The sequence below is a fragment of the Balaenoptera physalus genome (genome assembly GCF_965194825.1).
Source record: "Balaenoptera physalus genome assembly, chromosome: 1".
Lineage (NCBI taxonomy): Eukaryota > Metazoa > Chordata > Mammalia > Artiodactyla > Balaenopteridae > Balaenoptera > Balaenoptera physalus.
In genome coordinates this window covers 74,210,465-74,224,281 of record NC_138882.1, presented here as the reverse complement: position 1 = coordinate 74,224,281, position 13,817 = coordinate 74,210,465, and the positions used below count along the sequence as shown (strand labels likewise).

Here is a 13,817-nt window from a genome sequence, read left to right as displayed (position 1 = left end):
CTAAAATAATGTCATTATTGCAGTCTTCCCATGAGGGATTGTAGTGTGTTTACCAGACACGGTAGGAAAGGAAAAGGAACTCCACTTATTTCTCAGCCTGGATTTCTGCTCACATTCAAGAATCCCTCTGCTTACCTGGCCACCTTCAACTTGTGAATCCACAGATTTTGATATGGCGATGAGAACTGTGGAGTTTTCAGTTGTGTAAAGTGGGAACACAGCCCATTGACATCATGCCCAAGATGGTCAGTACATGGTAGCTATCAAACAAGGGTTCTTGAAGGAAGAGCTTTGTGTGGCCATCTCTGCGTGTCAGGAAAGTCAAGTGTGAAAAGATTGCAGAGGATCTCATTGGCATTTACACAGGTCAACCAGGGCTGGTAGAGGCAGGATCAGGAGAAAGGTGTGTTTACCCTCGTTAACCCTAAAGGCAAAGGACACAGACCTTGAGTCTTGAGAGAACTAGAGATTCAAACTTATTAGTAAGATTAAGATAACCTAGTAAAGTGAACATCTAGATTTTTCCCAACTAATTGGGGTTATATGTGAGTGTATCTGAGCAAAAGTAAATTTTTATAATAATTATCCCTAGTTGTTCCACAGCACTCTCTTAGTCTTAAGATATACCATTCAATGTTTCCCTAGGCAACTCTAAAGCTGTCCTCATTTTCGATATGTGTATATATACACACACTATAAATAATTTATGTTGTATATATAAAACATATATTTAATTTGAAGTGTACAGTTTTTGACTGTAAAGTAAAGAAGACAAACTAGACACTTCAGCTAATGAAACCTGCAATTAAGAAATTTTATGATGGGCCTAATCAATTGAGTTCATATAGCCCATGTTTCAGAGCAAGAAATTAGTTTCCCTGTGTTTGAAACCTGGTCCTATGAATTAATAACTATGCAACCTTGCCAACATGCCTGAATTCCTCTGAGCTTCAGTTCTTATCAGCTATAAAATAGGATAATAAATAATACTGGACTCATAGAGTTGCTTTGAGGATTAAATAATGTAACACATGAAAAGCACTTAGAACTCTGCCTGTGAAAAAGTAGCATTTCGTAAATGTTAGCTGTTATTATTTCAATGTGCTTACTTTATAAAGTGCTTCTCATGACATAATGGTATGTCAGTACAATTAAGAGTTTTGCAGTTGTACATGTTGATAGAGCATAATTCCTGGTGCAGAGTTGGCATTCAATAATTTTTGCTACATATGGGTGAAAAAATGACTAAAGTATGCATGTGAAATATAACAATTATTAATATTTATAAATTAAGAAAATATGTTGACTAATACATCTTTTTGAAGACATTTCAATAGTTCAGGCTATTTTAATATATACTGACATATATAGAATTTTAGTAAAAATACATGAGTTTGCCTTTGATATTAATTTCCGTCTTCAATCTTATTTTAAAATTTTGTGCATTCAATTTTTCAGAATTTGAAAAAAATAACAATTTTACCACTGTTCACTGTATTATGAATCTTATCCCTAATATGTTTTTCCCATGATCTCACCACTTGGATAATTAAGTCCAAAACAGATAGAAACTTTAAAGCTCGTACTACACAATGTGTTTTTTTCTTAGTATACCTACTGCAGGAATAGCCATGAATTCTAAAGTAGCAACCAAAGTTGGCTATAAACTTAAAAGTGGTCATATTCATTCTTCTTATGTCATTAATTTAAAGAATCAAAATCATAAAGTATAAAGGGACATAATTTGCTAAAATAGTTTTGAATTTTGTTATAAAATAGTTTAAACTTACTGAAAATTATGGAAAATACTGTCACAAATACTTGTGTTCTTGCTATCCAGTTTTACCAAATCGTAACATTTTGCTATATTGGCTTCAGATATTTTTTAATAAAAAATATATTACAGGTACCCCTGAAGTCCTCTGAAACCATTCCCCTGTTGTGCTGAGACAACCACAAAATAGAGTTTAACGTCTGTAATTCCCAAGCTGTCTTATGATATTAATGTTTGTCATACATATATACATGTAGACATAAATAATTTACAGTATTATTTCATGTAATTTTAACTTTATATCATGATAACTTACTATAGGTTTTCTTCTGCAAATTATTTGCTCAAGATTTTTTTTAAGATTTATCTATCTTGATAAATGAAGGTGTATTTCATTTAATTTAACTGCTGCTTAAATTTCATTGAATAAATATATCATAATGTATTTATTTATTATTAACACACTATTAGAAACAATGTTGCAATGAATGTTCTTTAACAAATTCCTTTTGTACATGTGGGAGAATTTCTCTAAAGTAGAAGTGGAATTAAGTCAAAGTGGAATTTTCTGGGTACTTGAGTGCATAAACTTCACCAGACATAGACAAATTTACCTAAAAAGTATATGTACAAATGTATACTTTCTGTCCACAGTCTATGAAAGTTCCTGTGTCTTTGAATCATTGCCTATACATTTCCCCAGAATTATTTGCACTTTGTGCTGAATGACAAAATTGTCAAATCCTACTCTTTTTTTGTACATTCAGATAGGTTGGTTACAAATAAGAATAGTGCTGCTTCATTTCTTAAATTGGATTCAGTTCACAGTGGCTGAACTGTGAGGTCTTAGGAGACATGAGCTCAGTGGTTCTCAGTGGTTCTCAATCTTGGCAATACTTTAGATTTATCTAGATCATTTTTAAAATTCTGATGCTCAAGCCTCACCCCAGACCTGTTAAATAAGACTCTCCTTGGGGGTGAAGGGCAGGGGGATGTGGGTGCCGTGCTAGTTGCCCCACCTACCACCCTTGGAACTCAGATCCCAAAGTGATCCTAATATGCAGTCAGTGTTGGAAATTATTGCCCTTGTGTATGTCTGATAAGAAAGAGAATAAAGCCAGAGGGAGAAAAAAAAGATACTTGGCTGTAGACCCATGTCTAAAGCGAGTGGTGAACTGGAGCTTGATTCTTAATAGTTTTATCTAGAATGAATAAGTAAATTAACATCTGGGGAACAATAGTAGGTATTCCAGAATTTGGCAATGCTTGAGACCAAGAATATAACAAGAGTTAGTCTGCCGACAGTTGGGAATAGAACTACAGATCCAGGGTCAGGATGCAGTACCTTTAGGGTAAGGCAGTTTATGAAGTCCAGGCACGTGAATGGACCCCAAACAAGTAGGTTTGTTTTCTAGGCAGAAATTTGGAAAAAGCCAGTGAGTGTTAGAGAAAAGCTTTGTCTATGTGGGCACCATTGGCTCATAGCAAATAGCAATAATTCCAACCCCATTAGCTGGTTAATGCCAGTTATAAATGTTTTGTCAGACTTAATTAAAATAAGTTTTGAAAATAAGTTATGCTTAAACGTGTAAGATATAAGCTTCTAACTGGTGATCAGAGGTCATGGAAGAGTCAAGGATAAACTGAAATGCCCCAAGTTATAATGAATGAGGAAAAGTTTTGATTTGGTTCATCATTTGTAACATAAGCTATTGACATAAACCAAGAATTTGTATTTAATTAAGATTGTTTCATAACTAGATTAAGTATTCTACTTTACCAAGAGTGTCAAAATCTACTATAAATCTAAGGTAACAAATGTTCATGGAATCTCAGCTATAGCAACAGCCATTTTTCATCCTTTCCTCAGTCAGTACAGTTATTTCAGTTTTTTATAGAAAAAAATGAATTGAAAGACCATTTGGCTTTGCTGACATGATCGGTTGCAAAGCTATTGGAAAGTTAAATATCAAATTATTATTTGTAGGACAAGAAGATATTGACGTTACTGTATAGTTCATGTAATTATCTGACACATTCAGGAGAGATTAAGATTTCTAAAATTGTATCCTAGTTAGAACCCCTAAAAACTTTTCTTTAAAAATAAAATACCTTAGGGAAAATTAAAGGCATCCAAGATATTTTTAAATTGTCATTGTGCATTCAACTTAAAAGACAGTTTAAGACATGAGTATGATGAGATGATTACATAGTGATTCAAAACAAAATACCTTTAAAAGTCTGCATGCCCTTCAGGTTGACTATGAAGTCATCGGTCAAGGTAAATAATCAGGGTAATTCTTTATTTTTTTCCAATTCAGTGCTGAGTACAAGAGAAGGACTAAATATGTTCAGAAAAGTCTTAATCCTGAGTGGAATCAAACAGTAATTTATAAAAGTATCTCCATGGAACAGGTATGCAATGATTATTTTCTGTATGACAGATTCAGGCTAATATAAAAATAGTGATGACAGAATTATTGGAAGATTGTGATTCATATCAATTTTTCCATACAAACAAAAAAAATTAAGTAAAATACATGCAAGAAGTATAGCCAGTAAAATGAACTGGGTGCAGTTCGAAGATACAGTGAAAGAAAATGTGCACATTTTGACAAAACAGCTAAAAAATAAACAAAATGCATAAGACTAGTGGGACATTTTCCACTGATTATTTCAAAATTAAATATTTCAATAGACTGGGCTCTATTTATCATATTTTGATGGAAAGTATTTTCCAACTAGCTGTATTTTGACTTTCATAAACAAAGAAAAAATAAGATTCAGATGCACTGAAATGAATTACCCCTCCTGGAAACAATTTAGGGATCATCTCTTTTCTAAATTGAGGCTTCCTATGGATCTGGCATTGTGCAACTAAACTGTGCAGAAGAAAGCATGAAGAAGACTAGTGTAAAGGATTATCACAACAAATAGATGACTCTAAGCAAAATTGCATCAATGTGTTTCTGAAAATCTTCATGTCATAACTTTGTATCAATAATAGAAAATAACTGATGGTTTATAAAGATGAATTCAGAGAGAAAAGAATACAAATAGAATAGGAAGAAGACATCCATGAAAACAATTTACAAATGAGTTGTCTTTCAAAATGAGATTTCTAATTTATCCTTTGTAAGATTTCTAAGTTGACTATGAAATTGAAACTGGATATAAATTATAATCTGGGTTCTTGAATTTAAAATAAGTTAAATTCATCTGCAGAAATAAGACAGTGCTACTAATGTGTTTTGGCAATTTACTGAAACAAAAAACTATAATCCAAATACTTTGAATAACCTAGACATTTTTGCAACCTATGAATTTCATGTATTTAAAGAGTATATATAGATTCTGCTTGGTACTTTTAATAATGGGCAGGGGTAGAATAACAGGAAATAAGTAAAAATCACCCTTTTTTTTGCAAAATAGTGAGGTATCTTATGATCAAATACTTGGTTGGACCACAAAATGATTGACAGTTTACATAATATTGAATGTAAGTATACAGTTTTATATAAACTTAAAGTATTTTTACATAAGCGGAAAGAGTTCAAGGAATGAAAATATAAATGAGTCTATTATATGAGTATAATGAAAACTTATGATGAGAAATGAGGTTAATGACATTTTGATTTGAACTGTAGCTCAAGAAGAAAACACTGGAGGTGACAGTCTGGGATTATGATAGATTTTCTTCCAATGATTTTCTTGGTGAGGTGAGCCTATGGTTTCCTTTTTTTATTTGCTTCATTATAAACCATCAATTAAACCTTTATGGAAAGCATATTTCTTAAGTGTATAAGATAACTGTTTCTGGATAAAATTCTTTGGTAGATAGAATTTATTTACAAATGACTCTTTGAATAGATGAATAGCAACTGGAGAAATAATTTTCACTTTACCACTTGATGTACTTTATAATTAATTTGCAAGATGAAATATTAATTGTTTTGATAGAAAGTTATATAATCATGCTGTAAATCTAAACGATTATGTAAAAGATTTGAGATAAATTTATTGTATTATAAAATGAGCTGGATTTTTTTCAAATGCATTTTCAGGGTATTTAATTGCTATTCCTCATTGCACGTATGAATGACTTGATGTGACATTTTACATTCTTATTTCTTTTAAGTGTCCCACAAAACATCTCAAAATATTTTAAGAAGCAAAACTAGAAGTAGGAGAAAATAGTAAAAACAATTTTTATAAATTCACAAGGAATGTAACCTAATTATGAAATGTGGCAGGATGCTCAGATTCTGTGATATTTTCCATCTATCATATTCCAAAACTACATATTTTGTTTAGTGATCTTTGCTTAAAGCAGAAGTTATGGATTAATGTTAAAAAAAATAAATCTTCAAAAATATGTAACACCTAGAAAATACAATATCCTTTTGATAGAGACAATAGAAAACAGTTGAGTAGTCTAGGTGACATGAGGTCTTGTTTGGTTCCTACACTCTGTACTTCTTTCCCATCAAAACTAGATCATTTGAACTTCACCTGCAGGCTCCATGTGGTATAGCCACTTGGACTAATCTTGGTCTTAGACAGGACTACTCTAGAGTACGGTTATATCTGATTTATTGTCCTATTTCAAAAAGCTGATTTATTGAAGTCCTTATAATTTATTGTTCACATGAACCTAAAGCATATATCCATTGTGTGGTTTTATTTTTTAATATCTGCTCAAATTTAAGATGCCAACTACTGTAAAATGCACCATTGTTTATGTACCGCTAAGAAAGAAAAAATGTTGCCAATTAAACCATGACACAGCGCTTTCTTATTGTAAACTGTTGGTAATATGTTTCAAATGTGAACTAAAGTATGTTTTAAAATAGAGGGAATAAGTTAGTAATTGAAAATTAGCCATTCTTTTTCATTTTGTCCCTCTTGTAACTAAAATCAAACAATCTGCAAAAACACACTAGCCCAGTTTAAGAATATAATGTGTCCATTTAACAAAAGAAGACTTGGGCTTCCCTGGTGGCGCAGTGGTTGAGAATCTGCCTGCTAATGCAGGGAACACGGGTTCGAGCCCTGGTCTGGGAAGATCCCACATGCCACGGAGCAACTAAGCCCGTGAGCCACAACTACTGATCCTGCGTGTCTGGAGCCTGTGCTCCGCAACAAGAGAGGCCACGATAGTGAGAGGCCCGCGCACCGCGATGAAGAGTGACCCCCACTTGCCGCAACTAGAGAAAGCCCTCGCACAGAAACGAAGACCCAACACAACCAAAAATAAATAAATAAATAAATAAATAAATTTAAAAAAAAGATTTGAAAAGTGTGCTTGGGTCAGATATGAGTAGATCATGGGGGTGTCTGGTTTAAAAGTTAGTTACAGTATAGCTTTGCTAAAGTGACAAAAAAAAAAAAGAAGGCTTTATTTCATAAAGAGATTGACTTGTGACTCTACCTTTTTGCATCATCTCCAAATAATTTAATTAATAGTCAGAGATGTCATACAGTTCGATTTAACCAAACGTTTATACAGCATCTGGTATGCACAAGACATTCTCAGTATCATGGGTGAAGAAAAATGAGGAAGACCTCATCATCCTAAAGGTTATCCTATATCCTTTGACTTATGTCCTTGAATAAATTTCAGATCACAGAAAAAGACAACAAATGAATTACAGCTTAATCCATAAATTTTATTCACTTATTGCACTTTTTTTCAGGTATTGATTGATTTATCTAGCACATCTCACCTCGATAACACGCCTAGGTGGTATCCTCTCAAAGAATAGACTGAAAGCATTGATCATGGCAAGTCCCATTCCAGTCAAAGCAGCCAGCAGTCCCCAAAGCCATCTGTCATCAAAAGCAGAAGCCATGGTATCTTCCCTGACCCATCCAAGGGTAGGAGATATTTCAAGTAGAAAAAAACTTTTGTCTGTTTGTTCACTCACTATCTTCTTGAATATGAGTGCCTGTATATTTAATATCCTTTGAAAAGTATTATATTGGGAAATATTTAATATATTATCATGCAAAGAGTAATGGATATGGAATCAGGAGAAATTTGCTTTAGTCTCAGATCAGCCCATAATTAGGTTGATGCCTTTGTGATCTTCACCTCTCTGGTTCTCTGTTTTTCAACCTATAAAATGGAGGAGGTTGGGTTAAGCTATTGGGTCTTTTTCAGCTCTCAAAATCTAGGTTAATAAGATTTTATAAAATACGTTGGGGTATTTCATAAAGAAAACATAAAAATCCTCAACAGGTCATTGACTAGACATAATCATTACCATTTATGCATGTTTCTTCTGTTTAAATCCCTATTTTTTCATATGTATATTCTTACTCATAAATCATATATGTAATATATGGGTATAAACAGTTTTGCATTCTGCTTTTTAATCATATCAAAAACATTTTCCTCATGTCATCAAAACAATTGGTATGCTGAAAATTACTTAAACCTTTCCTAAATGGTGCATTCAAACTAATTCTATGATTTTTTTTAACTACTATTATTATTTTTAAATTGCAGCATCATACATTGGGTTTGGCAATATGCACAGCTTTCCCATTGGAATGAGCTTTTCCTTTGGGAGGTTCATTAACCAGTTATCCTATAACGCAACAGTAATCTTCATCATAAAATGAGTTACTGCCTGTATGAGAGAACCATGTAATATCTTTCCAGGATATGCTGAGCTATTTATAAATATTAAATAAAAATTTTTATATTGGATCTGAGTATTCCTTCCTTTTCGCCTCTTCTCAGGAAGTACAGCAAATTGAAAAGTGGTTCTTTGCAATTTGGATTGGAAATGCAAGTGTTCTAGGAGATGAAAAACTGAAGTCACGTCCAGGAGGCCACTGAGTTGATACAATAAACCACTGACTACGATAAGTGCTATAGATTACTTATGAGTTGTATAGATCATTTCTGGATTCCACTTAGCCAGATCAACTCTGCACTAATTAACATTCTGGAAGATTATTGGTATAAAGACCTCTCTTTCTATGACTACCACAGTAAATGTGTGATCTTATATATACATTCTCTAAAATCACCTGAGATGATGATATAATACAGTCTCCACTTCCATGTATCCCAGTGACTCACACACCTTCCTCCAGGAATTTTACTTAAAACTCCTCCTGCGGCAGTGTCAGCCTATTGTTTCTTACCTGGTCCCTACTAGAATTAGCAGAGTTGCTTGGTCAAACTATAAGTTAATATATTCATTTATATGAGACTACTTAGAATGTATTCATTCCTCTTCTCAAACCTCTCTTCTCAAGATTATCATCCTCTTGCCTTTCCTCCCAAAAATTGTCTCCCAAATGTTGAATCACATTTATGGTGAGCAGTTGCATAAATGCGCCAAAAAAAGAAACAGAATTAACATAAATCTTGGACGGTTTCAAATTATGTGAGACCCAGCTTGACAGGAGGAACGCTGGAGCAACTTTAACTCATGTTTTACCCTTTTGTAACCAGACATGCAGCTTCCCACCACTGAGAAATCCCATAGCAATCCCGGTAGCTCGAAATCCTCATCCGAAGGCCATCTCTGCTCTCATGGACCATCTCGCAGTCAAAGCAAAACCAACGTCACTCAGACCCACCTGGAAGATGCAAGGGCTTGCTATAGCCGCTGCCAAAGCCGTCGTGCAACAACTCCGCCTTCAACCAAGTAATAGACGCAAATAAATTCCTCAGCATGGCAGCTTAATGTTCATCTGTTGCCTTTCTTTCCTGCTGTCCTTCCCCATTTGCTTTGTTTTGTGCATTCCCTGCTCCCTCTGTTCTCTGTCCCTTTGTCTGTGTAGGAACAGTATCGATACATAAATATGCTCTCTCTCATTTAGTTCTTTTTTGTTTTAATTTACATAGAACGAAATAAAACTGGCTGTTTCTCCTTTGTCTCCACCATCCATCCAACCTGGCTCATAGTATTTGGTAGCTGTGTCTGTGATGTGTGCAAGCAAAGCTATGTTGTGTGTCCTTTATGTGTGCACTTAAATATCCTTTAGAATACAGGAATTATAAGCACAAGTGGCTGCCAGATTTCCAGGCATTACACCAAAAAAAGGCACACATAAGCATTTTGAGCAGATTAGCAATGAGAGTGTCACCTCTGAAAAACACTAAAAAATTTTAGGCAGAAGAGTCATGTAACCAACAGTAAAGTTCTAGAACCTAGGGGAAATGGAAAAACCATTTTACGCTTAAAATTTTTAATAAATTATGCATGTGAAATAATGAAGCTTTCCGTGTGAGAAACTTTCTAGTCTTTTGGAAAAAAAAATCTGTAAAGAAAATAATGTTTCTTATATTCTCAAAAAAGTATGTAGTATTAATATATGTCTAAGCATATTCAATGAGGCCATGTTACCTCATTAAGGAGCACAGTTGGGTCCATTCTGTTGGATCACACTTTGTATATGATACAAGAGAATTTATAGGGTTATTCTTTTTTCTAACCATTGGAAGTCAAGATATCAATTAAAGCATAACAATTCACCCATCTTAACTGCTGTAATTTCAATTGATAGAATTATATAGGAACTTAGTGAGTACAGAGACTTTAAAAATGTAGGGGCACTGTTACTTCCAAGAGGCATCAGCCAAACAACGGAGATAGATGAATGTTCTCCCCATCTCCCAAAGTCATCATTTCCAAAGAAACAGCCAGTTTTAACCCCCTTTAGTGCTGTGCATGTGGTGTCATTTTGGCATTTGAAAACACAACTTACTTCGATAGAGCAAAAGATCACTTCTGTTTGCATGAATAACATTCAAGCTGGTTCCATCTGAGGATACATACTCTGGGTTTCCATTTCACCCACAGTACCACAGCAGCACATAAAAGCGGTCAGTCTAATCATGCCAGGAAGCAGCACAGACACAGCATAGCAGGAGTCCTCCCCATTCAAAGAACTCAGTCTGATAATCTGCCTCCACCAGCTAATGGCAACCAAGACCAAAGCCAGCTAGCCCTCAGGAAGGTGATGTCTGATGGACCAGTCAAGCCAGAAGGAGGTGAGCAGAAAGGCGCTATTCAAAGCACACAGCAAGAACATCCCCCAAATTTAAAGCCCTCATCTTTTAATTTTTAGGGATTGTCTGATAAAGTATGTTTATCCACTTTTTAATGTGCTTTTGTGGGCATGGCATTTCAGGACTTCATCATCACTGGGTAAGTCCCAAGATCAGTCCCATAATGTATTGACTACAGTGATTTGTATTTTTCTATGCACTGGGCATCTTTTGATTTTGTTGGGAAATAGATTAACAGTATTCATATTGCAGAATGGAACGCATGCTACTGACCTAATCTGTTCAAGCATGACTATAAATATGTTGCACTGTGATAAAAGTTTAAACTGCTCACAATTCGAGTTAGCATACCAGTTGGAATGTAGATCAGTTTTTCAAGTGTAACTTTAAAAAAAAATTCAGTGGATTTTGGAAATTCTTAGAGAAAGTAAAGGAAAAAATTGTTAATGCACTCATTCACCTTTACATGGTGAAAGTTCTTTCTTGATCCTACGAACACGTTTTTTCCACTCATGTTTCCGTAGTTGTCAAGTGTATCAGATGTGTTGGCATGTGAATATCCAAGTGCCTGTGTAATAAATAAAGTATCTTTATTTCATTCATAAACCACTGGGTTCTGAGCCATTGTTATATGATGCAGCTTAAAATGAGTGTGTCAGTTTTTGCTTTCTCATTTGATTCCTTGCAATAGAGAATTTAAAGTTACTGCTTCGTTTCTAGTGCGAGCTATAATGATAGAATATTGAGTTGCAGGACAAAGTTTCATGTCGGAAACATAAGATAGATGGGGAATTATTACCAAATAAAAGTACCAGACCTTACATAAACATGTAAATAAATAATGGGGTTGGGCTACTCTAGGCAATGCTTCCACTCTTCCTTTCTTGCACGTCTGATCTACTTCACAATCTTCTCAGCTTTCTGGATAGAGGAAGACAAATCCAATGAGTCTTGCTCCGGACAGGCACCTAGACTTGATTCCATGACTTTGTTAGGAAGGAAAGCAAGTTAATATCTGTCCCTAACTTGACACCAACAATTTGTGGAATTTTCCCCAGGAAAGAATGCCACTCACTGCCAGTGACAGGGATCAAACCAGGGTGAATATAAAATTATCTTCATTGTAATTCAAATTTAAATTTAATTTTAATTCAAAAACATATATCAAAGAAAGGATTAAAAAAAAACAGTAGTAGTGTTTGCCCCCTTAAGTCCCTTCCAGCCCTAAAACACTTGATTCTATGATTCTGTACTTTCCACAAAACTAAAATTAAGACTTGTACTTTCCTATTGCATTTCTCTGTATTCTCAGAAATTTTTTAAATTTAATATGCTTTTGTCCCAACTAATCAGATATTTAGGAGCAATGGAGGATGTATGTGGCAGTACAAAGGGCAAACCACCGTGATGTTCCTTGAATTAGCAGGCAATTAAGGAAACAGCTTAAATATTAAGATAATTGTGAATATGCATTTACTCAGCCCAGTTTATAGACTATCACCAAAGCAGTTTCCCTTTTCTAGTTAGCCTTCCTGTACTGTCCAAGAGTACTTAAAATTCCACCTCTCACCTTTTTTTCCATCAAATAAGTTCAGTTGATTTCTTACTTCATTTTCTTACTGCAAATATTTCATAATTGTAAATGTCACAGTAGTCAAATGCTTCTCTTATTTCACTCTATTTTTAATTATCATGATTTAAGTATTTCTATGATACTTTGTCTGAGTTTTCCTAGGTGTGGGTCTTAAAATTTGCAGCAAAATGCATTTAACTCCCTTTCTTTGAATAATGCTCTAATGGATATTCTCATACATTTAGAATAGTTCTTCACATTGTGCAAAGTGTTTCATCACCCATTTTCTCATTTTGTCACACCTAGTGGATGAGGGATTCGTTGCAGATATTTTCATTTCTGTTTTCTGAGTGAGCCATCAGAGAGTCAGGGTGTGCGGGTGGCAGCATGACTGATGAAGAACACATAGCTGGAAATTGTCAGAATCGGCAATCTAACCCGTGTTTATGACTGCACCTAATAAGCCTTTGCTTTTTAAATACATTGGCTCCTTTGAAATCAAACTCTCCTGATTTCACTAAAAACAATTGTCATTTACTTATTTGCTGTTTACACTCCAGTCCTTACAAATGATTAGAGGTTGCTAGAAATTATGGTGGAATACAATTTAGACTTGGTCTACCTACTTGATCCTCTTTTCTGAAGGCTGATAATTAAGCTGCCACAAACCAGGGAAGTAAAACCCTCCCACTGCACAAGCCGAGTGCAGCAGCAAGCAGGCTCTGTAGAGGAGGCTGTGTGTACATCTGCAGTCATTTCTATCAAGGGTGATGAAATTGTCCCTAAAGAGCTTTTCTTTTTTCTTTTTTTTTTTTGGTGAGCTTTTCAGCAGATTTCTGCTTGAAGTAGCAGACAATATGGGTCAGGTAAGAATTATGGAGTAAGCCAGGAGGAACTTTTTCTCTCTCCAGGGTTTAGTTGCATGCTAGGAAACCTGAAGGGAAGGATTTAGACAGATTGTGCCAGATCATCCTGATACCTAAACAACTCTCCGTTTGTATTTAGAAATCCCTGGAAATGTTTTTTTCCAAGCCAGTTGGTTTGGTGGAATATAGGCCCGGCTGTTTTAGAAGGTAACGCCAACCAGGGAAAAGAGTTTCAAAATAGGTTGTTTTTAAAAACCATACCCAAACGAAAACAAATTGAAGTATTTTTAAAACCTTGAAAATTAATTTAGTTGCTATGGAATATATTACATTTTATATATATATATTAAGGGCATTTTTAAATTCCTGACCTGTATTTGTTTGGTGCTGAGATTTTAGGTAAGCTTTAAGTTTAGAAACACTCATACAGGATGGATAGAATTATCCCTGTACCCTGGGCAATAAGATGAGAGCTTGGAGAGGTTAGTAAGAAGATGAATCATTGACTGAGTTGTGTGAGGAACTATGACTGAAGGTCCCTTGTTGTGGCTGAATTTTAGGAGAAGGCCC

At 34.7% G+C, this 13,817-nt stretch overlaps 1 protein-coding gene across 1 annotated transcript in view; it reads left to right on the top strand.

Moving 5' to 3' along the window:
- Positions 1–11,414, top strand: part of LOC309638953 (synaptotagmin-7-like) — a 28,178-nt gene extending 16,764 nt beyond the window's left edge. The window contains exons 3-6 of the mRNA XM_082415526.1: positions 4,096–4,189; positions 5,422–5,493; positions 7,471–7,651; positions 9,246–11,414. Of these exons, the coding sequence (XP_082271652.1) occupies positions 4,096–4,189; positions 5,422–5,493; positions 7,471–7,539 (235 nt within the window). The 3' untranslated portion in view covers positions 7,540–7,651; positions 9,246–11,414. The remainder of the gene's footprint in view (positions 1–4,095; positions 4,190–5,421; positions 5,494–7,470; positions 7,652–9,245) is intronic.
- Positions 11,415–13,817: the final 2,403 nt, after the last annotated feature.